At 38.8% G+C, this 26,555-nt stretch overlaps 2 protein-coding genes across 3 annotated transcripts in view; one reads left to right on the top strand and one right to left on the bottom strand.

Moving 5' to 3' along the window:
- Positions 1–17,353, bottom strand: part of PLAA (phospholipase A2 activating protein) — a 40,082-nt gene extending 22,729 nt beyond the window's left edge. Inside the window, 5 exon segments of the mRNA NM_001105335.1 lie at positions 21–188; positions 2,151–2,271; positions 2,354–2,454; positions 9,791–9,984; positions 17,110–17,353. Of these exon segments, the coding sequence (NP_001098805.1) occupies positions 21–188; positions 2,151–2,271; positions 2,354–2,454; positions 9,791–9,984; positions 17,110–17,258 (733 nt within the window). The 5' untranslated portion in view covers positions 17,259–17,353.
- A 2,827-nt stretch (positions 17,354–20,180) lies between these two features.
- Positions 20,181–26,555, top strand: part of IFT74 (intraflagellar transport 74) — a 124,475-nt gene continuing 118,100 nt past the window's right edge. Inside the window, exons 1-2 of one of the 2 annotated variants that reach the window (NM_001205775.1) lie at positions 20,181–20,400; positions 25,293–25,431. In NM_001205775.1, the coding sequence (NP_001192704.1) occupies positions 25,312–25,431 (120 nt within the window). In that variant the 5' untranslated portion in view covers positions 20,181–20,400; positions 25,293–25,311. The remainder of the gene's footprint in view (positions 20,401–25,292; positions 25,432–26,555) is intronic. The other variant, XM_015472416.3, reaches the window with a different exon arrangement.

The raw sequence follows: 26,555 nt of genomic DNA, 5'->3' as shown, positions 1-26,555 counted from the left end.
GTAGTATAAGACAATCTTACCTTTACAATTTGGAAAGACAGATATGCTATAAATATAATTTGTATGACCATAAAATACTTCAAGACACTCGCCAGTGATTTGCCACCTTCTAATACTAGCATCATTTGCACAGGAGAGAAATTCTGTTTCACTCAAAATTGCCAAGCCTCTTACACAGTCTTCATGCCCTGTATTAAAATATATATATAAATCAATAAGAATGGATCATTTGGTTGATGGCTCTATGTATTTTAATTTACTAACACTATTAAACATACCAGTGAATATTAAAAACTGATTTTCAAGTTAGAGAAATACATTTTTTTCCCCTTAGAAAAGCCTGGTAGCCAAAATTGGTAGTGTAGTTTTGGCAGTATTTTTTAATCACCAGTCTTAGGAAGTTATTTTATATTTATCATATCTTCTCTACATTATTTCTTAAAACCCTCTAGAAATGGGATTTTGATCCATACAATTTTTTTTTAAAGGAAATCCTTTATTTATTTGTTGGCTGTGTGGCATGCGGGGCCTTAGTTCCCAACCAGGGATCAGACCTGATCACCTGTGGTAGAAGCGTGAAGTCTTAACCACTGGACTGACAGGGGAAGTTCCCCCATGATTTTTACTTGAGAATTCATTTCAACTTTTTTTTTCCCAGTAACAAGAGTTATTATTCATAACATACATAATACTCAAATATAACACATGAATAACAAAGTAAATAGCTCCTCAATTTCTCACTACATAATACTAAGATTAGTATTTATAAAGCACCAAGAAAACAAAAACCAGGATTACAAAAAAGATTTCAATTATTTAAGAGTTTGAAATAAAATCTATCATAGGATAAACTTTATTCAAATGTGAAATAGGTTGAGAGAGATTAATTTATCTAAAACCACACAATTAGTGGCAGAGCTAAAGCAAGAATTCAAGTTTCCTGCCTCTTATTTCCTACCTCTTTTGATTCAAATAACAACTTCTCTTACTCTTTTAATTCAACCAAAACATATAAAGCTAAACATTGTTGCTTTACCAAGGGAAATATTTCTTAATTTATATAAATGAAGGCATTAAAATGATAAAATAAAAATTAAGCACTTGATTTTTTTAAAAGGGCAAGAATTTACTGAATTAAAACTTGTTATTGTATAGCTAGATTATATATACGTGTATGTATTTATTCCTCTCAAAGGACATTAAATGTTTTTAAAAACATAATAAGATTCAATTTTTTCAATATTAATTGAGGCACTGTAGATGTCGCTACAATGTTTTTTAAAATGACAAAACATTTTCAGAAGTTTGTAATCTAATAAAGGAGATCAGACATCTAAACCTTTCCCATGCTCAGTATTTGCTGATTTAGATTACCTATAACAGATTAATAAAACTTGACACATATAGTGTATGTATGGAAGCAGAAACAGAGGGATGTTCTGACTCATTGTCCATTTTCCACCTACAGATAGTTTTTTTATCTGCACAAGGGACTTCTTGCAGCATTATCCAAGATGTTGATCAACTTTAAGGAATAAATAGAAGCAAGGAAAAACAAACAAAAATCGCATCAAAAATTTAAGTGCCACACAAATAAATCATCAGTACTAATATTAGACAGCCAATTCCTCATTTTAGGAGTTATTTAATAGCTGAGGTTTTACAAGACTACCCACCTGAAAGTACAACATAAACAAAGCCTGAAAATTCTTATTATTAAACAATGTATTTCAATATTAATAAAAGCATGAGTGAGGTTGTCCACATATATGAAGGTAACTCAATTGACCCACACTTAGTAAGACTTATGCTTGGAAGTTTCAGGCTAAATCGTTCAAATGACAACCAAAACATAACTGAGTACCAAAAATTACATAAATAACGTACATAGAAGCACATAGCCATATTATAGTTTATGAAGTAGCTATTTATTAGCCCATATCTGGTTGTCTTATGACAGATCTCAGCACAGCTTTTAAAAAGATATGACATATTAACTGTCAGAAAATTTATACTCACCCAAATTAAATGGCTGAAATACACTGATGTTTTTCAAGTATCACTTTAAAACTTCTAAACTAAAAAAAAAAAAAATCACCTGTGCAAATATGAAGCAATGAGATTACAAAAGCTGTCTACTGTGATCTTACCAGAAAAAGTCCTCTCGCATCTTCCAGCTTTCCACAGTTTAATAGTCTTGTCTGCTGATCCAGTTAGCATTAAGCCCTGTTCAGGTAGTATCTTTACTGCCCAAACTGCAGCTGTATGACCCTGTGAGGAAAATGGGTATTAAGTTGCCACAGAATCATCATATTTAATTATTTTATCAAATACTTGCACAGAACTACTGTACCTGTAAGGTCATCATGCATTTGTCATTCAGCCAGACTTTAGCAGTTGTGTCCCATGAGCCACTAAGTAATGTCCCAAACTTGCCAGATGAAAGACTACAAACTAAAGGAGAAAAAGGTTAATTAACATATTTGCATAGAGAAAAATGCTCAATCTTGCCAGTTACTAAAACACTACAATTTTAAGTTCACTTTATGAAGTGAGGGTATTTAGCTAATTAAGGCTTAACTCAATGGAAATACAGAAAAGTACAGATTCTAGGGCCAAGCTCCCTGGATCCAAGTCGTAACCATTCCATTTAGGAGCTATCTGACCATAGGGATATTATTTAACATCAGATTCCTCATCTGTAAAAGGAGGGAGCAGGATTAAGTGGGTTGCACAATCCCTTCCAGTTCTAAGAAACTATACAGAAAAATAATGCAAAAGATTTTGGAACACTACATAGTTATTTAGGGTCACACTAGTCAACATGACAAAAAAACTATAGAGTCAAGCTAAGTGTTCAACAGTAATGAGATGGCTAATTAAATGCTTTACCTTGATGTAAAACCGTACAAGCTAAAAATTATAAATATGAAAAATTATCTAAAAACATGGAAACAAAAAAGTCAAGAGTTCTGATTTAAAATGGCAGACTGTCCACAGTAATGCTATAAATGGTCTTAATTTACAAGGACAAAGAAGACAAAATAATATAACTGACTTAGCAAAAAGGAAGAGGTTACACCGAAAGAGATTAGAAGCAGAGTAACTGGCCCCACAAAACTATGGATACTAAATAGTATCCACTAGGTTCCACAGAGGATAGGGCTAAGCAGAGAACCTAAGAAATGAGAACAGTGATTCAAAGCCTGCACACAATGCAGTGAAACACTAGAACTCTCCTCTCAGCCTACAGTGTCAGGAAAGCACATCCTCACCCATTGCAGGAAGGAGATAGGAGGTTTATCCTCTGGAGGAACTGCAGCTGAGTTTCTAGACTCAGGTCATCAGGCATAATAAATGGCTGGAATAAGGAGCCCCAAGAAACACAGAATAAGCAGAATAAGCAGAAAGTCTCCATCCTAAAATGTGGTACCTATACCTGCTCCCACAAAACCAGCAGTCAGGCATATATCGATCTCCATTCACCTAGGCAAGAGGCAGGAGCATTCTCAGAGGACTGAATAATGTTCAAGAACTCCAGATGCAGACATTTGAAAGGATTTCCATCTAAAATGTCAGGCCATCAGCTCAACCTCTAACAAAGACCACCAATCACCAAGCTCCATCCACTTGAAAAAGAAAAACCACAACAAAGAAACAGAAAAATAAGGGGGAAAAGGGCTTGAGATATCCATAAGAAACAAATCCAATTTCAGAAATCAGAAGAAAAATCTTCAATCTGATATTATTTGCAAACAGGTATTATATAAAAAAAGAACTAATGAGAGACCAAGAAAAATAAATGCTAAAAATAGAAGAACCAAACTAAAAAACCAGGGGGAAAAATCTGAGAATTGGACCCAAACAGCAAAGATACAGAAAACAAGAAAGGATAGTTAAGAAAGTTAGAAAACAATTTTAGAATGTCAAACATCTAAGTAACAGAGATTCCATGAAGAAGTAACTGGGGAAAGAGGAGAAATTGGGGCAGAAAACAAAGAAACAGTATAAGAAAGATTCCCTCAAAGTGAAGGTCAAGATATCCAGACTGAATGAACCTACAGAAGTATCCAGTGAAAGGCACTTTAAGAAACAGAGACAGAGATGCACTGTGGTATTTCATAACATTAGAAATAGAGAAGATCCCAAAAGTTTGGGAAGGGACCAGAAGTGTCCCATAGAAAAGACAGGGGAAATGCATCAAATTTCTAAATAACACCATACACTGAAAGACAATAGAGCAATGCCTTCAAAATTCTGAAGTTAAATGGATTTAACACAGGATTCTACATCTAGCCAAATTAACAGTCAAATATAAGACTAGAATAAAGCTATTTTCCAATATGCAAATACAAAATATATTTAACCCCCATGTTACAGCTTTCTTAGGAAGCTGCAACAGCTGTATTATACTAAAGAGTAAGCTAAGAATGATGTAAACAAGGGATCTAGGAAATAGGGAAATCTGGAGATGACATTAACCCAGGGAGTATGAATGCAACAGGTGACTAAAAGGTACCAAGAGGGAGGTTTCCAGAAAGCACATGGAACATGTAAAGATTTAATGTGCATGGTAGCCATTAGTGATATTCATAAAATATTGTCTGCTCTTTACCTTCTAAGCAAATTATAAGACTGAACTGCTTCAGTTCCTTTGGCCTCAGGCATGTTACATGACTTGTTCTGGCATTGAAAAATTGAGCAGCAATCATGTTATTTCCAGGTGGAAGCTTTAAAAACAGGAGCTAAATTAGGCCATGCTCCTCCCCACTGCTCCAGCATCTGTGAAAGCACATGCTGCACTGGAGCCTGTCATCTGGATACCTGCTGCACTGGAGCTATAAGAAGCAAACAAGCTGACTGCATTAAGCCACTGTGACCCTGGAGCTGTCTGTTACCACAGTGTCACCTAGCCTACTTCACTGAGTCAGAATTAGCAGCAAAAGTGAGGCACCACTAAAGCAAGTACCTGAAATATATGGGATTAGTTTAACAGACAGGTGATGAGGAGATTGCTAACAGAGAGGAGACCAATGATCCTTATTACATAGTAAGGAACATTTGGTAAAGCTGCCACTGGCATTAACTCAGGACATGATAAATTTGTTTTCTAAGGAAAAGAGGCTGGAAAATGGGACTCCTGCGTTAGGAGTCATTTACTATTGGATGCATCTGGCTAGGTAGTAAAAGAAAGGAATGAGATCAAGAACTGGCTGGCTCCTAAGCAGGAATGAAGAGTCCAAACCTAGGGATTTGCAGAGCTGAAAGAGCCAACTGCTTCTCAAGCCCAGATGAAAAATATAAACCCTAGAAGTCCTTTCAGCACCAAAGGACAAGTGACATCCAGCTACATAACAGGTACAACTCAGAAACACAGCCATCCGTCCTACACAGTGCCAAACTTCCAAATGGATGTAAAGTATGTTTCAAAGCAAAGAAAATTAAGGTTGTTGCCATGAAAATAAACGCTTTCAATCAACCGGGAAAATAGCTCAGGGAAAAGAACCTAAAGGCTCAGCTTTTCCGATTAACTCATGTCCTTGGAAGGAAAGTTATGACCAACCTAGATAGCATATTAAAAAGCAGAGATATTACTTTGCCAACAAAGGTCCGTCTAGTCAAGGCTATGGTTTTCCCTGTGGTCATGTGTGGATGTGAGAGTTGGACTGTGAAGAAAGCTGAGCGCCGAAGAATTGCTGCTTTTGAACTGTGGTGTTGGAGAAGACTCTTTGAGAGTCCCTTGGACTGCAAGGAGATCCAACCAGTCCATCCTAAAGGAGATCAGTGCTGGGTGTTCTTTGGAAGGACTGATGCTAAAGCTGAAACTCCAACACTTTGGCCACCTCATGCAAAGAGTTGACTCATTGGAAAAGACTCTGATGCTGGGAGGGATTGGGGGCAGGAGGAGAAGGGGACGACAGAGGATGACATGGCTGGATGGCATCACCAACTCAATGGACATGAGTCTGAGTGAACTCCGGGAGTTGGTGATGGACAGGGAGGCCTGGCGTGCTGCAATTCATGGGGTCGCAAAGAGTCAGATACGACTGAGTGATGAACTGAGCTGAACTGAATGTAACTGGAAAGTGTTATACATATGTTGACTAAAAAACAGGACGACTCTACCATTTAGAACACAAAATCTGGGCTAGAAAGCTGACAAAAAAACAACATGACATAAGGATGTCAATCATTAATTTCTTCATCTTCAACTCATTGATGTGGTATTTTTCAAATTAAAAAAGTTTAAAAGAAAGAAATGACACTGGCCCCAAATCATCAAGCAACTTAACAAAATAATAAAAGATAACCTATGATAAACTAGAAATAAAGCAAGCAGAAAAAATACCCTTAAAATATGAAGCAATATTTTTACTGCACAGGTTTCTATGAGAAACAACTTTACAAAATCAAGATACATATGATTACATAAAATAAACCTTTGCATTACAAAAACAGGAAAACAAGAATATAGCTCTCAGGGGGACAAAATGCCAACGAGCCTTCCATATTTAAAAAAATGCCCCCCTCCATAATGAGAGATGCAAATTACCCCATCCTAAAACATCATTTTGGCAACAATCTAAAAATCTGACAACATATTTGACTGGTAAGGGAAGAAGGGATTCAAAATTGCTGCTGGAAATGCAATAAAGGTTATGACACCAAATTAGGGGGTTTGGCAATAATTAATAAAATTACATATGCATTTACCCTTTCATCCAGAATTGGATATCATACCTAAATTACACTCACACACACATAAAAACCCAACCAAAAGACATTTGTACGAGCAAAAGATTGGAAACTTAGATATCCATCAATAGGAGACCAGTTGAATAAGCTAAAATAGCTTTAGTATAGCTACACAATGAAATATAATGCCACTGTAAAAATGAACGAAGATTTCTATATACAGCAATAAAGTATTCCAGGACAGTATTATCAAGTAAAAATAGCCAGGGTAGAAAACTAAATACAGTATGTTACCTTCTATCTAAGAAAGGGGTAACATAGATATGCTATTTTTTTTGTTTTTTTTCCAGAAAGAACAGAGCTATTAATAAAAAACTAGTCACTTACAGGGAGGGGATATATATATATATATATATATATATATATATATATATAAAATTATGACTGATTCAAATTGCAGAATGGCAGAAACTGACACAACACTGTAAAGCAATTTTCCTCCAATTAACAAAAATTAAAATTTCACATGAAAATAGAATAATACAAAAAATTACTTATAAGAAAAGGATGGTGTGAGAAAGCAACACAGACTTCTCTGAACTCACCGTGTTAAACAGCTTTTTCTTTGTAAACTGTATGTTTAATTACAAAACAAAATTAATTAAAAAAAAAATCCTGGACCACAACTCAAATTGAGGTTTCTAAATACTATCTCCCACTAAAAGAAAAACATAAGGTTCTTGGCAAAATTGTTGACTTCAGGTCTAGAACATTCTATAGTATCTAAAGTAAGGGCTTACCAAGAAGCCACAGGGGTGTGGAAAAAAGGGAACGTTCTTGCACTGTTGGTGGGAATAAAAATTGATACAGCCACTATGGAAGATAGTATGGAGATTCCTTAAAAAACTAGGAATAAAACGACCATATGACCCAGCAATCCCACTCCTAGGCATATACCCTGAAAAAGACACATGTATCCCATTGTTCGCTGCAGCACTATTTACAATAGCTAGAACATGGAAGGAACCTAGATGTCCATCGACAGATGAATGGATAAAGAAGTTGTGATACACAATGTACACAATGGGATATTACTCAGCCATAAAAGGAATGCATTTGAGACAGTTCTGATGCAGTAGATGAACCTAGAATCTATTATACAGAGTGAAGTGAGTCAGAGAGAGAGAGATAAATATTGTATTCTAACGCACATATAAGGAATCTAGAAAAATGGTACTGAAGAATTTATTTACAGGGCAACAATGGAGAAACAGACATAGAGAATAGACTTATCGACATGGGGAGAGGGGAGGAGAGGGTGAGACGTATGGCAAGAGTAACATGGAAACTTACACTACCATACGTAAAATAGATAGCCAATGGGAATTTGCTGTTTGACTCAGGAAACTCAAACAGGGCCTCCGTATCAACCTAGAGGAGTGGGATGGGGAGAGAGATGGGAGGGAGGTTCAAAAGTGAGGGGATATATGTATACCTATGGCTGATTCATGTTGAGGTTTGACAGAAAACAACAAATTCTTTTAAACAATTATCCTTCAATAAAAAATAAAAAAAAAAAAGAAGACGCCATAGGAACCAATTGTTTAAAGAAGCTTTCAATTGGGACAGTTTGAGAATCAAAAAAGAAAACAAGATGTTAGGGAATCAACTCATTCTGAAACTATCAAAAGAGGTGGGGGAGGGCAGAAGGCAAGCATTTACCTGTCTTTTCTGGGTAAGTGTGCCACAGGGTAAACAAACAGTAGATGTGGTAGGTTCTTAACTAAACATGCTAGGTATTAAATCCAGAAATAATGGCAGAATTAGAGTAAATTTTTTTTTTGAGGGGTCAACAAGCTACGGCCTGTGGGCCACCTGTTTTTGTACGGTGCACAAACTAATAATAGTTTTTATATTTTTAAGTGGGTGAGAGGAAAATAAGGCACTTCTTGACATATGAAAATTATATGACATTCATATTTCAGTGTCTATAAATAAAGCTTTACTGAAACACAGACATGTTCACTCATTTATTTACTGTCAATGGCTGCTTCTCCATGCAACAGCAGAGGTGAGCAGTTATGAAAGTGACTGCATGGCTTGCAAATCCTAAAATATTTACTATCTTGCCCTGTACAGACAAAGTTTACCAAACCCTATTATAGTGCTATACATTGAACTATTTACAAATGAAATAGTATATTGGAAATTTCCTTTAAAATAATGTTCTGGAAGGGGCAGAAGATGAAACCAAATAGGCCATATGTTGATAATCCTTAAAGCTATGCAAATACATGGGTGGAAGAGAGCATTATAGTATTTCTCTTAAAATACGTTGTCTCTACTTTTATACACATTTGAGGATGTCCTTTAAAAAAAGTTCTAAAAAAATCTGTATCACTCTGTATTGCAGATTTCCCATACCTACACACAAAGCATTTTGCAAACTCCTTAAAGGAATTCAGTTTAGAATGCTTATGGGCCATACTATTTGTTTACAGATATCCCAAACTATTCCAGACACAACAACAACAAAAAGTACACATACTGTATTGATTAACTGTATCATTTTATAACCAAGAGCTGTTAAGCAATCACAAGTCCAGGAATATAACAGAAACAGAAATATATACAAATCACAGAAAACATTATTCAAAAGTATTAAATACTCTCATATAATGATATCAGATCCCCTACATACATTCCTTCTGAGACTTAATTTGCTGCATAAATACGGAAATAACAGTCCAAAGATAAAGGAAGTGCTCTCAGTTTTCCGGAGTAAATGAATTCCTTACAAAATTTTGGTTGAAAAGCCAAAATTACAAAGCTTATAAAACTATAATCTCTCCCTTTTATAACTGAAATCTTTGCTTTTTACGTATATAAGTATGTCAGCCCTTACTGATGACAGTAAGTCTATAACAGAGAATTTATAGAATAATGATGATTCAAAAGGTTTTCTGTATCAAGCCACAGTGATAGGTAATAATAATAATAATAATAATAAAACCAGGGAAAGCTGATGTAAGAATTTTATCTTCAAAAAGATGACACTTATTCAAACAGAAAAATGCCAAAGTGTTACACTCACCAGTGTTTTTGTGACCTTTTAGTACATAAAGTGGTGCTGGACTCTCAAGTGAAAAAACGCAAATATTGTGGTCATTTCCTCCAGTGGCGATTAGTCCATGAGGGTACACGTCACTTGAAGGTATGATGCATACACAAGAGACAAAATTGGAGTGGCCACTCATACAGTGCATTTCTGTAAAGCCCCTGTTAGGACTGGAAAGACATGACAGTTAATAAGATATACACTGGTCCCCTTATTTTATTTCTACTTATCAGCCGTTGTTACCCTAAGAAATTTCTAGTGAAGTGAAACATTCATGCAACTGGGATAATGGAATCTACTATCTATAAGCCTAAAACTACTGAGGACCTTTTCGTACTATGAAACATTAACTTAGTATTCATTAGTATAGATACTAATACTAAGTAGCTAGACTATCAATCACACTCAATATGTGAACTAAAGGGACTAAAAAACAGGGACATATAAATGACTGCTCTAGGGACACAGGATATTAATAACTGCCTGGGGATTAGAATAATTACCAAACTGTTATATATATCATTTACTTGGCATCACTGCCTTACATAACAAGACAAACAACAGATATACATATATATATACACACACCACGTGGAAGGCAATAAATTAGCTGCTGAGGGGAATTAAAGAATTATATTTCTGACTCAAACTAAATCAAGGAGTTTGTGGTTCAGCTAAAGGAGATAACACAAGTGTACATAAAGAGGGAAGAGTCCTAGATAAATATTGCACACACACTCATTCATTCCTTTTCCAAACACCATTATAACAATACATATTGTTTTGTATAATGCATATTCTGTTTCTATCTATGTTTATTTTAAGAAAGGTATTAAATCCCCAAGGTCAGAAAGAATAAGAAAAAAAAAAAAGGAACAATTATAACACTGAATATGGAAAACTGACAGAAATGTAGTAACAGCCTTAGGATACGTGAATAAAATGAGTTCTAAACAGGAACAGGGAAAGTAAGAGGCCCAATTTACCAATGAACCTCCAAAAGGCTCAAGAATGAGCACCATTACGTATCTCTAGGAAATGGGGACAAAAAAAAGGAGGAACTAGAATTAGGAAAGCTAGTTGAAAGTCTTCAGAGTCAGAAGTGGAATCATTTCAAAAAATCTTCAAAGGAAGGTATTTGGTAGTAGCTATTTTTTTTTTCCTCCAAATCTTTTCTTTTTTTTTAATTTTATTTTAAATTAGAGGATAATTACCTTATGATGATATTGTGATGTTTCTGCCATACATCAACACGAATTGGCCATAGGTATACACATGTAAAATTTTAACTTGTCTATTTTGGTGTGGTTTTTTAAAAATGTGGTTTCAGAACCCATTTTATCAATAAGTCCAAAGAAATGTAAAAGATAAGACATCTTAAAAAGTCTATATTATATAAAGTACTAAATCTACCTAAATGTGCCCCTTAGCACTCTCTAGTACCAATGTTTGTGTGTAGTGTTCTGTGAAGCTCTTAATGGCAGAGTCCAGACTTGGTTTTTTTTTTCATCTTCCTAAATTTGCAGCACAGTGTTCTACATGATAATCATTAAGTACTTCTTGAATCAGTGGGGGGAAAAAATGCATACAGCATCAAGAAAAAACAAACAAACAAACAAACTGCCCCTTGTACCCAGCAAAAGTCAGAAGTTTTTTCTTCAGAAAAGTCTTTGGCTGGAAGGAGAGGGCGGTAACACAGGCACAGATGAGCCTTGGGGTATGGGTGGTGCATGGGTGAAAAATCCACCTGTGATGCAGAGGCCCTGGGTCAGGAAGATCCCCTGGGCGAGGAAATGACAATGCAGTCCAGTACTTTTCCCTGGAGAATCCCATGGACAGAAGAGCCTGAAGGACTATGATCCATAGGGTCACAGAGTCGACACAACTGAACACGCACACACCCTAATACTAAGCGCAGGATAAGAATTACTAGACATTTGGGCTAATATAGTGACCAAAACAAACAGGGAGGGGAAACAACCAATTTAGAGGAAACAGACCACTTAGGGAGAAAATAACTTAAAAATAAAAAATCAGCATTAGCATCCTTAGAGATATAAGATATTGCAACCATGAAACAAAAACATAATTTCACAAAAAGTCAAGGCAGTTTTTGAGAAAGTATAGTAGACAGAGAGAAAAAAAAGAGATACACAGAGAGAAATAAAAAAGCAATTTAAAAACAAGTTCAATATATGAATAAAAAGTTCCACAAAAGAAGACAGATAAAATGGAGACAATAAAACTAAAGAATTTAAGAAAACGTTCCAGAACATATGGACATGAGTTTTCACATTCAAAGAGGCAACATTTAATGAACCTGAAAAATGAATGAATGTAGACTGCCTTCCAGAGAGAAAAAAAAATAGGTCAAGAATCACAATGACTTCAGACTTACTGTAACACAATGAATACAATGGAATAATGGCTTCAAAATTCTGAAGAAAAATTATTTGGAAATTACAATGCTACAAACTTTTAAATTATTATTCAGGTAGCTAGGCAGGCTAAAATCATTTTCCAAATGTAGGTCTTAATACACTATCACTGTGCTGTATTTCAGGAAGCTCCTGGAGGATGTATTCTAATAAGGTGTCAAGGAAGAAAACCAAGAAAGTTTAAGGATAACTGATAGAAGAAATTCAACGCAAGAGTCCAAAAATGGCGTAAGAGGACAGTGAAGGAAGATCCCAGGACTAGTTGTGCACCAGATCAAGTGAGAAAGTGAAACTGTAAAACAACCAGTGTCTAGAGGTCTTGAAAGGAGATTTAGGTGATCCGTAAACAATATAAAGTTGAATTAGTGATGCATTCATAGAAAGTTAAAAACAAAAAACAAGATAATTATTAACTACAAGGAAATCATAAAATTGTTGAGGAAAAGCTACCATAGTTTATTCCACACCTCAGGTGTAGACAGATTCTGTACAGTCACAAAATACTGATTTAGTCTAAATTAAACTATAAGGGTCGGGGCATAGAAAGGATGCCTATTTGAGGCAGATTGGCAGAAAGCAGAAAAGAGAGCTATATTTTCATATTCCCTGATAAGAACTAACAGAAAACACTAAAACAGAGAACTAAAAAAATGTTTAAAGAAATAGCAGTATAGCACTTTATATACAAATATGGAAGAAAAATTAAAAAATAAGCCATTAAAAGAGATGAAAATTTTGCCTCCAAGAAAAGGGAATAGTGGGTTGGAGGGCAGAAAGTAATGGCTCTAATTTCTAAATAAACTCCACTTGACTAAGGACCCAAGTGCTGAGTAAACATGAGGGAGAAGTTACTCCAGCCTTGGCATGGTCAGGGAATATTTAATGAATGAGGCTGAATCTGAAGTTGGAGTCTTTCAAACACGGATAGTTTTCAAAAGGCAAAGCAATCACTGGTGATAGACTTGGGAAATCCAGTTTACTGTGAGGTGGGCTTCTAGAGGCTTGGAGCCATCTGCAATAACGGAATGTTGACTGGTTCAGGTCAATGTACAACCAAAAAATAAAGTCTCCAATCTGAAGCACCTTCAGAAGGCCTGGAGGCTTTCTGGGTTTTCAGAGGGTCCTTGTGAAAGATAAGGTATCAGATTTAGTCCACACTAGAACTATTTTGGGAGAAGGCAATGGCACCCCACTCCAGTACTCTTGCCTAGAAAATCCCACGGACGGAGGAGCCTGGTAGGCTGCAGTCCATGGGGTCTCAAAGAGTCGGACACAACTGAGTACTTCACTTTCACTTTTCACTTTCATGCATCGGAGAAGGAAATGGCAACCTGCTCCAGTGTTCTTGTCTGGAGAATCCCAGGGAGGGTGGAGCCTCATGGGCTGCTGTCTATGGGGTCGCACAGAGTCGGACACAATTGAAGAGACTTAGCAGCAGAACTATTTTGCCTCCTTGAAACTTAATTTCCCCTTCATTACCAATCCATCCCTACATTACCCTAATCCAGAACCCTATCAACAATGGACATGAGAAAACGAAAATGTGTCCTCTTTGGCTCCGAACATTTTACTGCACTTTACTAATTTCATTAATATACCATGAAATAAATAGAAACTGTCAGGATGTCAGCCTTGAGGAGACTTTTCATGACACTAAAGGTATGGCTGAGACACTAGTTCGGCTGCCTGAAGAGTGACTATGAGATGCTCTACTATAGTTCTACAGTTCTCTTGGAACTGAGAGGAAAACCACCTTATCACACCAATCCCACTATTGAGCCCTGTGCCTGGAAATAATCAGTGTTAGTCGAAAACCACATGTCTAAAAACAAAAACAAAAGTCTAAAAAACAAAACCAAAAGACAACATGAATTGAGTGAGAAAAACTAGTTATTAAAGAGAAGATCATTTCAGCTCAAAGTTCCTCATGTTTTTGTGATCCAGTGATTTAAGCTCTTGGCAATCTAGCACAGTCCTATAAAACATGTGAAAGTTTAAGGATTCAGCTATCCAACAGATTTCAACGATTACAACAAGCATTCTTCAACAACTCCTTACTGTGGCATTCATAACCTACTGGGCATGTGCTTCTACTGAATTCAACGTTAAATGCAGTTTAGTCAGTAATTGGTACTCAAATACACAAGAAGTTACATATCAGTGTTACCAAGTGGTTTGGCATATCATAAATCTCGAAGTTAGAGAAGACCTGATCCAGTTCAATATAGGAGTTTGCTCTATAAATCCCTAATTTTTCTTGGCTGCATGACTGCAAAAGCCTATAAACAGATCTCTTTCCACATTTATCCCTTTGCAATTCATTCTCCACATGAAGCTAGCAGAAACTTCTCCACAGGTAAATCAAATCATGCTGCTCCCTGCTGAAACTCTTTGGGGGCTTCTACCTACTAGCTCCTTTCCTTAGCCCTCTTCTGGGCACGTCCTGGCTTCTGCCGAAGACCTACCTGCACTTCACAGCTCATTCCCTCCTGCACACAGGGACTTTTCTTCTATTTGGTCCAGAGCTTGTCTGCTTTTCCTACTGCCTACAATACTCTTCCAATTGACTCACTTCCGTTCCTCATTCCCTTGACTACCTCCAGCTCAGTGCCTTTTAAGAAGAAATAAAAACCCAATACATCTTTCTCAGAGAAGCCTCCTTCTTAAACATCTCTCTCCACTCAACTCTCTATTTGTTTTCTTCACAGTACACATGCCAAAGTGTAATTATTTATTTGGTTGTTTTCTTCATCCATCTTCCCTCCTAGACTGTAGCTAAGATCCATAAACACAGGAAACTAGTCTTATTCTTCTTCTTCAGGATCACAAACAAAAAGGAGGCTCTCAATAAATAGTGATCATCTGAATTTATGGATGAAAATGTATGGTTTCATTGAGTGAAATCTCTGATGTGAGAATTACTACATAAACTCACTCACCTCAATTTTTCCCTTTCTAAAAAGAAATCTGCCTTCTAGGTCTTAAATTTCCTGTTTTGTTCAGTTCACTCAGTTGTGTCCAACTCTTTGCGACCCCATGGACCACAGCACGCCAGGCTTCCCTGTCCATCACCAACTCTTGAAGCCTACTCAAACTCATGTCCATTGACTCAGCAATGCCATCCAACCATCTGATTCTCTGTCGTCCACTTCTCCTCCCATCTTCAATTTTTCCCAGCATCAGGGTCTTTTCAAATGAGTCAGTTCTTTGCATAAGGTGGCCAAAGTATTGGAGTTTTAGTTTCAACATCCGTCCTTCCAATGAATATTCAGGGCTGATTTCTTTTAGGATGGACTGGTTGGATCTCCTTGTAGCCCCAGGGACTCTCAAGAGTCTTCTCCAACACCACAGCTCAAAAGCATCAATTCTTCGGCACTCAGCTTTCTTTATAGTCCAATACTCTCACGTGAAAACCCACAGCTTTGACTAGACGAACCTTTGTTGGCAAAGTAATGTCTCTGTTTTTTAATATGCTGTCTAGGTTGGTCATAACTTTTCTCCCAAGGAGTAAGCATCTTTTAATTTCATGGCTGCAGTCACCATTTGCAGTGGTCTTGGAGCCCCCCAAAATAAAATCTCTCGCTGTTTCCGTTGTTTCCCCATCTATTTGCCATGAAGTGATGGGATCAGATGCCATGATCTTAGTTTTCTGAATGCTGAGCTTTAAGCCAACTTTTTCACTCTCCTCTTTCACTTTCATCAAGAGGCTCGTCAGTTCTTCTTTGCTTTCTGCCATAAGTGTGTCATCTGAATAATGGAGGTTATTGATACTTCTGGCAATCTTGATTTCAGCTTGTGCTTCATCCAGCCTGGAGTTTCGCACGATGTACTACACGGCATATAAGTTAAATAAGCAGGGTGACAAAATACAGCCTTGCGGTACTCTTTTCCCAATTTGGAACCAGTCTGTTGTTCCATGTCCAGTTCTAACTGTTGCTTCCTGACCTGCATACAGATTTCTCAGGAGGCAGGTCAGGTGGGCTGGTATTACCATCTCTTTCAGAATTTTCCAGTTTGTTGTGATCCACACAGCCAAAGGCTTTGGCATAGTCAATAAAGCAGAAGTAGATGTTTTTCTGGAACTCTCTTGCTTTTTCTGCGATCCAACAAATGTTGGCCATTTCAAAATCCAGCTTGAACATCTGGAAGTTCACTATCCACGTACTGTTGAAGCATTTCCTGTTACAACCAGCTAAATCAGGGCTAAACCCCTGAACCTGATTAATCTCTTGAAAATCTTTTGAAGGCAATGGGTTTTCTCTCAAGAAAACACCCTCTCCCCACATCCATAAAACAGTTGAGGAGTTTCCTCCCCTCCACTCAAGTCCATCACCTAACTCGGACTAAGAAACTCTGCGTTGGATAACGTGGAGAGGAGCCAAGGCAACTTCCTGCAATGCAATTTTTGAGAACCTTAGTTCTCAAATTTGAGGGAAGACTACAGAGCAAATTCTTAGTAAAGAAGAGGATTTACTTCAATCACGTGCCAGATGCCTTCACACTACCTCATTAATGAGGGTTCACCTGGCATCAAAAAATTTTCAAATCGAACACACGGCAAAATCATCGTTCACAAACTGAAGCCACAAAAAATAAAAGGATCGTCCAAGGTCACTCACTTTTTCAGTGGTCAAGTTAGGACAAGAAAGTAGGTCTCTATTTCCCTAACCTAGCACTCTTTCCACATAAATCTCACAGGTTTCTTACACGGCGTACCCAGAGAGCCAGTTATCTCAGAACTGGGAGGGAGCGCGGATCGCAGGGAAGGCCAGGAAGAGAGGGAAGGGGCACTCTCTTCCTGGACTCCGCAGGAAGCCTGCAGCACAACTGGGGGCTAACGGGACTCGGGGCGCTCACCTGTTTGGGACCCAGAGGCGGGTGGTGCGATCTCGGGACACGGACACAAAAGCCCCCGGTGGATAGAGGCAGCATACCAGGCCCCTCACGTCCAGCTCGTGGCCCGAGAGCGAGCAGCTCAGCCGGTATCTGCAGGAGCCGCTCGCCATAGCCCTGGTGGGTCCGGCGCCCGGGGCCGGGGCACCGCGCGAGCTCGGTCAGTCGGCGAGGCCCGGCGGGCGGCTGGAGAGCGCCTGCAAGTGAGGGACGCCGGGCCCGGAAGAACCCAAGGGCCGGCGGAAGGGCGGCAGGGAAGGGGCGCGCCGAGAGGGCCGAGTGACACAGCAACCCTGACATGCACACCGGAATTCATCATCGGCCTCAGCCCGCCATGACGCAGAGTGTGTGCGTCCTGAGTGCTGAGGCCGAGACGGAGACGACTGTCGCTTGGACCGCCAGCTGAGGAACAGATACCACCGCCGGCCTCTTCGTCTGGCCGCCCGAATCTGGTTCCTTTCCGAGCCCGAGTCCTCTCCGAGCCCTAGCTGAGCTTTTTATTTTGATACCGGATGTGGTCCGAACTACAAATCCCAGAATGCCATGCGTCAGCGGGGCGTGAGTCACAGGAGCGCCAAATCCGGGTGTTTTAAATCTTGGTCCGCCCGGCTGATTTGAGTTTTAAATGTTGGTCCGCCTGGCTAATTGAGTTCGCTTCGCGTGTTGTCTTGGGAGCAATCTTATTCCGATTTCCCCAACACTGCGTTGTCTCATGAGGTGTTGTTTTTTTTTTTGTTTGTTTTTTAATGTAAGACGAGAGAGCTTGGGACTAAACTGGAAACAATCAATTGCCTTAAATTCTGTGAATACTAAACCGGGTTCTTGGTATTTTAGAGAATGTTTTGTTTTTTTAAGATTTTCTCTCAAACTGTCACAGCTCTATACAAATGGCAAATGTTGGGTCTCCCTTATGTCTGAAAACACCGACGGAAAAGGCATGTCAGTAGATTCTCTATGAGACCATATGAAATAGTTGGACATGAGAAGTTGAAGGTTTTTCTTTCTAGCGTTTCTGCTGGGGCTCTGTAGTAAAAAAGATTAAGAACGGAAAAACGTTTTTGTTGTTACATGTATTATATATAATCAAAGAGAAATTCAGAAACGAATAGTTCGGTGACTAGATTTTGGGCTTATACAGCATCTTAACAAAGGAACAATAAGTTTCTACACAAGTGATAAAAGGACTAAGTCTTTAGAGGCAGCATTATGGCAAGGCAATTAGATGGGAAACTAACAGTAAAGGCTAATCAGTTAATTTTTTTTTTTTATTAGATTACTCTGGTGCAGTCTCCAGGCTGATAAAGGTCTCCAGTGATTAACTTTTGCCCTTCTGTTTAAGAGGCAAGGAAGGGCGACTTTGAAATTTTATGTTCTCCTTGGACTTCCCTGGTGGCTCAGAGGGTAAAGCATCTGTCTACAATGCAAAGAGACCCAGGTTCGAGCCCTGGGTTGGGAAGATCCCCTGGAGAAGGAAAAGGCGATATTTACTCTAGAACTATTGCCTGGAAAATCCCATGGACAGAGGAGCCTTATAGGCTAGAGTTTATAGGGTCGCAAAGAGTCGGACACGACTGAGCGACTTCACTTTCACTTTACGCAAATAGCGGAATGGAGAGCTTTTCTTGTATCTTACATCTTTTCAATTGCCTTCCACTCAAAATAAGCCTTTTACCAATGTGGCATACTTTGGGATGGCAAATTCTACTTCCCTTTACTGCTGCTAAGTCGCTTCAGTCGTGTCCGACTCTGTGTCCCAGGCTCCCCCGTCACTGGGATTCTCCAGGCAAGAACACTGGAGTGGGTTGCCATTTCCTTCTCCAATGCGTGAAAGTGAAAAGTGAAGGTGAAGTCGCTCAGTCGTGTCCGACTCTTCGCGACCCCATGCACTGCAGCCCACCAGGCTCCTCTGTCCATGGGATTTTCCAGGCAAGAGTACTGGAGTGGGGTGCCATTGCCTTCTCCGACTTCCCTTTTCTGCAGTGACCCTAAAGACAACAAATGACTACTACAAATATGTTGATCTCAAGTGGAGTAATTACACGAAAATGTTCTACAAACTTCGAGAACTCAGTCACAGAACAGTATTTCATTTTGTATTGCACTGATTTAACCTACTTGAAAGCAGGCTGCTGCTGCTGCTGCTAAGTCGCTTCAGTCGTGTCCGACTCTGTGCGACCCCATAGACGGCAGCCCACCAGGCTCCCCCGTCCCTGGGATTCTCCAGGCAAGAACACTGGAGTGGGTTGCCATTTCCTTCTCCTTGAAAGCAGGCATACAACAGTAAACTGGACATAAAGAATATATGCAAGATGGAAACAATGTGAAAATTTTAAAAGTTATATATATATATATATTTATGCACACACACACACATATATATAATTAGAGCTCCCATCACATTTAAGCTGACTATAGGAAAACTGGGGAAAAAAACTTAAAGTTCCCTTTATTAGAGAAGTAGGATTTGAGATGACGTAGTCTCATTTTTAATTAAAAACATTGATATTAAAATAATTATTTTAAGCCAATTCGCTGTAAATTCAGTCCTCACAGAATCACTCTGAAAGGAAGCCTAAAGGTATAAAGCCTTCAATGAAGTGAGAACATATGCTTCCAGAATCGCATCGGGACTTAATGCTGTATTTAATGTGTTGTGTTGCTTCCTTCTAATGAAAATAAAACTACCGCTAATTAGAAGTAAAAAGACTACCACGAATGCTGCCTACCACGGAACAACTTGAAATAATTCTCATTAAAAAGTTTGACGTAGTACAAGTGACGTTACACAGCGATATAATAAAACTCGCTGGAGTGAGTTCACCTCAGGTACACAATCAGAGAGATTATTCTGATTATAAAGAAAACGAGTTTCCAAATAAAATATTCATTCCTAGCCAAAATGCCGTTTCCTGTCTCTTCCAGAAAAGCTCTGCGGTATCGAGGGTACGAGTAGTCCAGTCGTCAAATATCGCGAGAACATTTCACTCTCGCTTCTCTCTGCTGAGGCCGAGGATTGGCCAATCAGATGGAGGTACCCCGCCCCCTGTTGCCGGGCGACGGAAAGGCTCGCGGCTACCAGTGATTAGGCTTTGAGGGCCTAGGAAAGGTGCACGTAGGTGAACCTGGCTTTTCCTGTTAGGGAGCGGGTTCGCGGGGCGACCGGTGGGCTACGCGGTGGTGGAGGGCTCGCAAGACGTTCGAGTGCCCCTGGGTGGTGCGACCGCGCTCCTTTCGCACCCCTCAGCGCCGGCTGAGGTGAGAAATCCCCGGTCCCAACTTTCTCCTTGCCTCCCTTACTGGTTATCTTAGCTTGGGCGATGCTGATGCACTTCAAACAAAATAAACCCGGCTCTTAGGAGTTCTCCAGCCCGACGCCGAGCTAAGGAAGGCCCATTTTTAGTCCTGCAGAACATGAGAAGAGATTTTCTCACACAGTCCCCTAAGCAGACCTGCCAGGGGACCAGAGGGAACGACCCGAGCGCCTCAGAAAATTAACTGTGGGCTGAATTTTGCTCGAAGTAATAATAGCTGTCTGTCTGTTGGTCATAGCACAAGGGACTTAGCAACTTTCCGCTTCTTCAAATATATTAAAACGGTTGGTTTGGGGAGGATAATGATTGTGATAACAATTAGGAGGCAGGTATTTCAGTATCTGAAATCGTCACAAAGACTGCAAGCTGGAGCTCTCGCCATGCTATAGTAAGAAAACACGCCCTGAGGGTGTACGGCTGGTAACTGTCGGAGCTCCGTTAGTTTCCCTAATCTTTCTGGAACCTCTCTGGTTGTGTGAATAACCCCTTAGATTATGCGAATATTTGAAAGACTAACCCCGAAATTAGTAGCATGTTTGTTACTAGTGCTTCTCCCTTGTATTTTACCCCATGGAACTGATCAAATGTTAACTAAAATTTTTCCCCCGCTGTAATAAAACAGTGGCAAAGAAAATCAGGTGGAATTCTATGTATTGTCCATTTTCTTAAAGTTTTCAGGAAAGCTAGAGTAACCCCAACTATTTTTCCTGAATAAAGGAAGGTTTATTGTCTTAACTTTCTCTGAGAGGAAACCGTTTTTTTCCCCCTTGCCACTGCCTTAGTTCCAACACCAGGGATGGAACTGGCGGCCCCTGTAGTGGAAACACAGAGAGTTAACCACTGGACTGCCAGGGAAGTCCCTGGGAGAAACTGTCTGGACTATAGACCTTGTCTGCCTTTGAAAAAGTCATTTTATAAAACTTACTTTTCCATTTGAAATAATAGTAATAATTCTGTTACTTTGTCCGAAGAGTTCAAAATGGCCAGAAAATAGAACCACGGAGCTAGTTGGAATGGGAAGATTCTAAGTCTGCTGTGAACATATTAAATGTAAAGTAATAATGGGATATCTGAATAGAAATCCACCTTCCCCCCCAATAGTTGAAAACTCAGAATTGATGTCCAGTTTTAAGGACAGAACTGGAGATACTGATTTATCAGTCATCAGCCTAGTTAGAGTTATATGAAAACAAAATATTACAGAGAGGAGAGAAACAATTCCAGGATTGATCATGAATAATGCCAAGGAAACCCAGAGAAGAAGTACTGGGCAGGGGCTATAGAAATTGAGAAGCCGTTTTGGTTCAAGAAGTGATTTATTTTCTTTTTGATAATTTAGTAAATGTTTGTAGCTGGTTTTTTTAGCTGGCAATGCCTTCATGTGGGAGGAAATTCAGAAGGTACAAAATAAAACAAATGTTTTGCCTGGCACTGAGATTAATGCTGGGGATATAAAGATGAATAAGATCCAGCTCTTGCCTTCAAGGTGGAAAAGTATTTAAGCAGATTGGTGTGATAGGTCCTGGGATAGATATGTATACAGATGCGTAGTAGCAGTTCAGACAGACCTGTAAATTCAAATAGAAGAAGGTAGGGTGGTTATGAACTGGTGGTTGATGGATTCCTAGGGAGAATAACAGGCAAGATGTGTGTTATGCAAGGGACTAGTCAGGAGGCCAATATAATAATCGACTTGAGTCCATGAGGCTCTAAACAGTATAATAGCAATGGAGAGGAAGTTATATTTTAAACATTTAGAAATAAAAGTAGGATTATGTGATTAACCATGGGAAATGAGGGAGAGGGGGAAATCAAGGACTAAATTTCTGGCTTGTGTGATTAGGAGGTACACCAGGAGGAAGAGTAAATTCAGGAGAGATGATAGTGAGTTTACATTTTCATTTATTTTGAAATGTTGATACTATATTGAAGTGAAAATGGCAAGTAATTATTTGGATATAAACACCTCAGAGGGAGTGTGAGGAGCCAGGACTGGAGATTCAGTATTGTGAGTCATCAGCTTATTAATTGCTCAAACCCTGAGTATAGATGAGGTGGATCAATGAAAGGGTAGAGAGGAAAAAGAAAAATAGACTGGTTCATATCTTGAGAAATACTACAATAGAGGCAGGTAGAATAAAATGAAGGAGACTGAAAGAGGAGAAACAGAAGAGGGGAGTATCACAGAGATGGTTGCAATATTTTAGAATTTGCCTGTGTAGGAAAAGAATATATAGGACAGAATTAAAGGTGGTTTCAGAATCAAGAAATTAGTTTTTAGGGTTAGGAAAGAATGGAACATGACACCAGACTCAAAGAAAGGAGAAAGTTTAAAGACATAGTCAATCAGTTCAGTTGCTCAAAGAGCCCGACTCTTTGTGATCCCATGGACTGCAGCACGCCAGTTTCCCCTGTCCATCACCAACTCTTGGAGCTTGCTCAAACTCAAGTCCATTGAGTCGGTGATGCCATCCAACCATCTCTTCCTCTGTTGTCCCCTTCTCAGGAGCTGGATAATGCTCCGAAGGAGCTTGGGGCAGGGGTTAGGGAGAAGGAGTTTGGCAAGGAGAGGGAAGCTAATGTCCCAGAGGTGTGGGATTAAGAGGATAAATCAGAATAGAGAATGATCTTGAATGAGAGAAGTCATGGCTATTGAGATTGGAAGGCAGCATTGATATAGGTAAGTTGATTTGCTCCAAATATGATGGATTTCACATCTTAATTTTCTTAATTACGAAATTGAGTTATCTGCTGAAAGAGGCAGGAGTAGAAAAGTTGTTAAGAATTGGAATCATCAAGGACAGTAGCTTATCAAGGATAAATAAAATAATTTCAGAGATATGAAGATCCATCTAAAATTGGTGACTATGACTTTGCAGTTCTCCATTATATACAGCTGTGAGATTTCCATCAGCGGTGTTCAGCAGTCCAGGTTGAATGTAGAGAATAGTTTCTGATTTGTGAAATGGGTTGAAGAAGTGTTCAAGGATGCAAATTAGTTGATGGTGCTCATAAAACAGTAATTTAATGTTGAGAAGGAAAGGAATTCTTGAAAATGACCATCATGGTCACTAATGTCTTCTTCAATGGGGATTTCTATGGACATTTCAGTGTTCATCTTACTTGAATTCCCAGAAGAAAATGTCATGGCTGACCAATCTTGCCTTCTCTTGGCATCTCTGACACACTCCTGGCTTTTCTGTTAGCTTTCTGAGTCTTTGTTTTCCGTCTCTTATACAAGCTTTCCCTCTTCTGTGCAACCTGTATATATTTACATTCCTCAGGCCAGAGTCTTGGGTACTCTTTTTCTCCATATTCTTTCTCTAGTTCAGAATCTTTAAAACTTTTGAACATTACCCATAATAGGACATATATCTTACGTTATAGACCCGTGTACACATATGTGTAAATTTACACAAATATAACAGAAACAAATATTTAATGAAACAGTACCCTTTCTATGTGCAGTGAAACCTCTTATATCTTCTGTTCTATTTCATATTTAACCCATATTGGTCATAACCCTCTAAATTGTTTTTATAAGATACTAATAGATTATGACCGTAATTTTAAAATGCTATTTTAAATAGTCAAAATTTTAAATGGTATTTTATTCTGCTGAGTACAAGAGAGGGCTGATAAACTAGGAGAGAATGAATGAAGGCAATAGTTTAAGGGGAGGTGTTCAGTTCAGTCGCTCAGTCGTGTCTGACTCTTTGTGACCCCATGAACTGCAGCACGCCAGGCCTCCCTGTCCATTACCAACTGCTGGAGTCTAACCAAACCCATGTCCATTGAGTCAGTGATGCCACCCAACCATCTCATCCTCTGTCGTCCCCTTCTCTTCCTGCCCTCATCTTTCCCAGCATCAGGGTCTTTTGTGAGAATAAAGGTGAGAAAAAGGTAGAAGGAGAGGAAATTAAGGCCAGAGAATAAAGTATTTCATTAAGATATCTGAGATGAAGCAATTCCAGATGATGATAAGCTCCAGCTCTGGCCATGGCCAGGAATTAGAATTGAAATGGTTGCTGAAATTTGGGTCATGGAACTGTGAAGCAAGAATGTTACATATTGAATCCAATATCCATATGGAAATCATCCAGGTTGTTGGGGGTACTTGAATGGAGAAACTGAATAAGATATACAAGACTTTAGTAAATATGGGGGAGAGATTAGGTGGCTTCTATATAAAAGCAACCAGGAAAGATCCAAGGCAATGTAGTTGCATTACTTGGTCCTCAACGGAAGAGAATCCTGTTGTTTATTACTTTTTTTGAACTTTGAAGGATGATGTTTGCCAGTTACACTGTGGAGCAAGGAGAGTGCCATGTATTCATTCTTTGCCTTGGACAAGAAACTAAGACAGCCTTCACTACCAAAAGTTTTTTCAAAAGACAGGATCCTATTAAGTTGACGAGTACAAGGAAGTATTTATAACAGGGTTGAGAATATAAGGGAATTTACTATAGACTAGAAAGCACAGATAAAAATAGTCAGAGAAGAAAGATACTGGTTTTGCAAGGAGAGAGAAAACTTAACTAGAGTATGAGTGAGAGCCCAGGAGAGAAAGGTAAGTAGAGGGACTTGCATTTTGATAAGATAATAGGGAAATGAGGAGGGCATGTTATAATAAATGATTCCATGGTTCTGAATGGAACAGTTCTGTCAAAACTGAACAAAATTAAAGCAGGCTTAACCTTGTACATAGTGGTACCTATAATAGCAATTTGCAAGAAAAGTCACAGTGGATTAAATGTTTGAAAGGATACGTGGTTCACTCCTGTCTTGCTATAGGAGGTATCAAAGGAGAATTAAATTATTCTTGTTTCCAAGCAGTGGTTAAACTGAGCAAATAATGGCCAGTAATCACAAACCTTCAGCAGTTCGCCCTGTTTCTCGAGGTGGGATTGGATTGACAGGAAGGCCTCCTTCTGGAATACGACCCCCATCAGGAAATATTCGAGTGGCAACTGGTGTAAGTTTAAAACAAATTTTTGAACTATTATTTGTATATCCTGGTAGAATTTGAAAAGCCTGTCTATAATAAATAGAGATTCTTCTTTGTTTTTCTTTATGCTATAAGCATACTATTATATGTCTGGTGTTTTTTTTTTTTAAACATCTAGAAGTATAAAGAGCTTCCCTGGTAGCTCAGTTGGTAAAGAATCTGCCTGCAATGCAGAAGACCCTGGTTCGATTCCTGGGTTGGGAAGATCCGCTGGAGAAGGGATAGGCTACCCCCTCCAGTATTCTTGGGATTCCATTGTGGATCAGCTGGTAAAGAACCTACCTGCAATATGGGAGACCTGGGTTCAACCCCTGGGTTGGGAAGATCCCCTGAAGAAGGGAAAGACTACCCACTCCAGTATTCTGGCCTGGAGAATACCATAGACTGTATAGTCCATGGTATTGTAAAGAGTTAGACACGACTGTATCAATGTTAAGAGACGATGCATACTCATACTCATACTGAAACTTATTTTAAAGCTACAACAATTTAGGGGCATAGCATATTGGTGCCAAAACCAAGTGAAATGGAATAGACCAGAAATGGAATTAGGCAAGTAAGAATTTAATTAGTGATGAAGGTTGCATTTCAAATTAGTAGGAAAGCATGGAGTATTCAGTACTGCTGAATAATTGGTAAACCATTTGTTTTAATAAACCAGTTTCCTCCCTCACACAGAATCCTAGATATTTTCAAAAATTTATACTAAAAAATGAAATTTAAATGTGTTAGCAGAAAATGTAGACAAGTATATTATATAAACTCACGATCTCCCAAAGTATGCTCAGGTTCATGTCCATTGATTGGTGACACCATCCAGCTACCTCCTCTTCTCCCTCTGCCCTCACTCTTACCCAGCATCAGACACTTTTCAATTAGTTGGTCTTTTGCATCAGATGACCAAAATATTGGAGCTTCAGCTTCACCATTAGTCCTGTTGTTAAATAAGGACAAATATATGGACATTTTGTTCCTTTACAGATTGGAAGTGGTATAAATATGTCTAACACATAGGATACATTTTAAAGAAAAATATTACTTATCATTAATTTTAGATATTTTATTTACTATTTCAAACATTTTAAAACGTA

This window comes from Bos taurus, chromosome 8, assembly GCF_002263795.3.
Source record: "Bos taurus isolate L1 Dominette 01449 registration number 42190680 breed Hereford chromosome 8, ARS-UCD2.0, whole genome shotgun sequence".
Classification (NCBI taxonomy): Eukaryota; Metazoa; Chordata; class Mammalia; order Artiodactyla; family Bovidae; genus Bos; species Bos taurus.
Note: the sequence above shows the minus strand (reverse complement) of the source record. Positions and strands in the feature narration are given on the sequence as shown.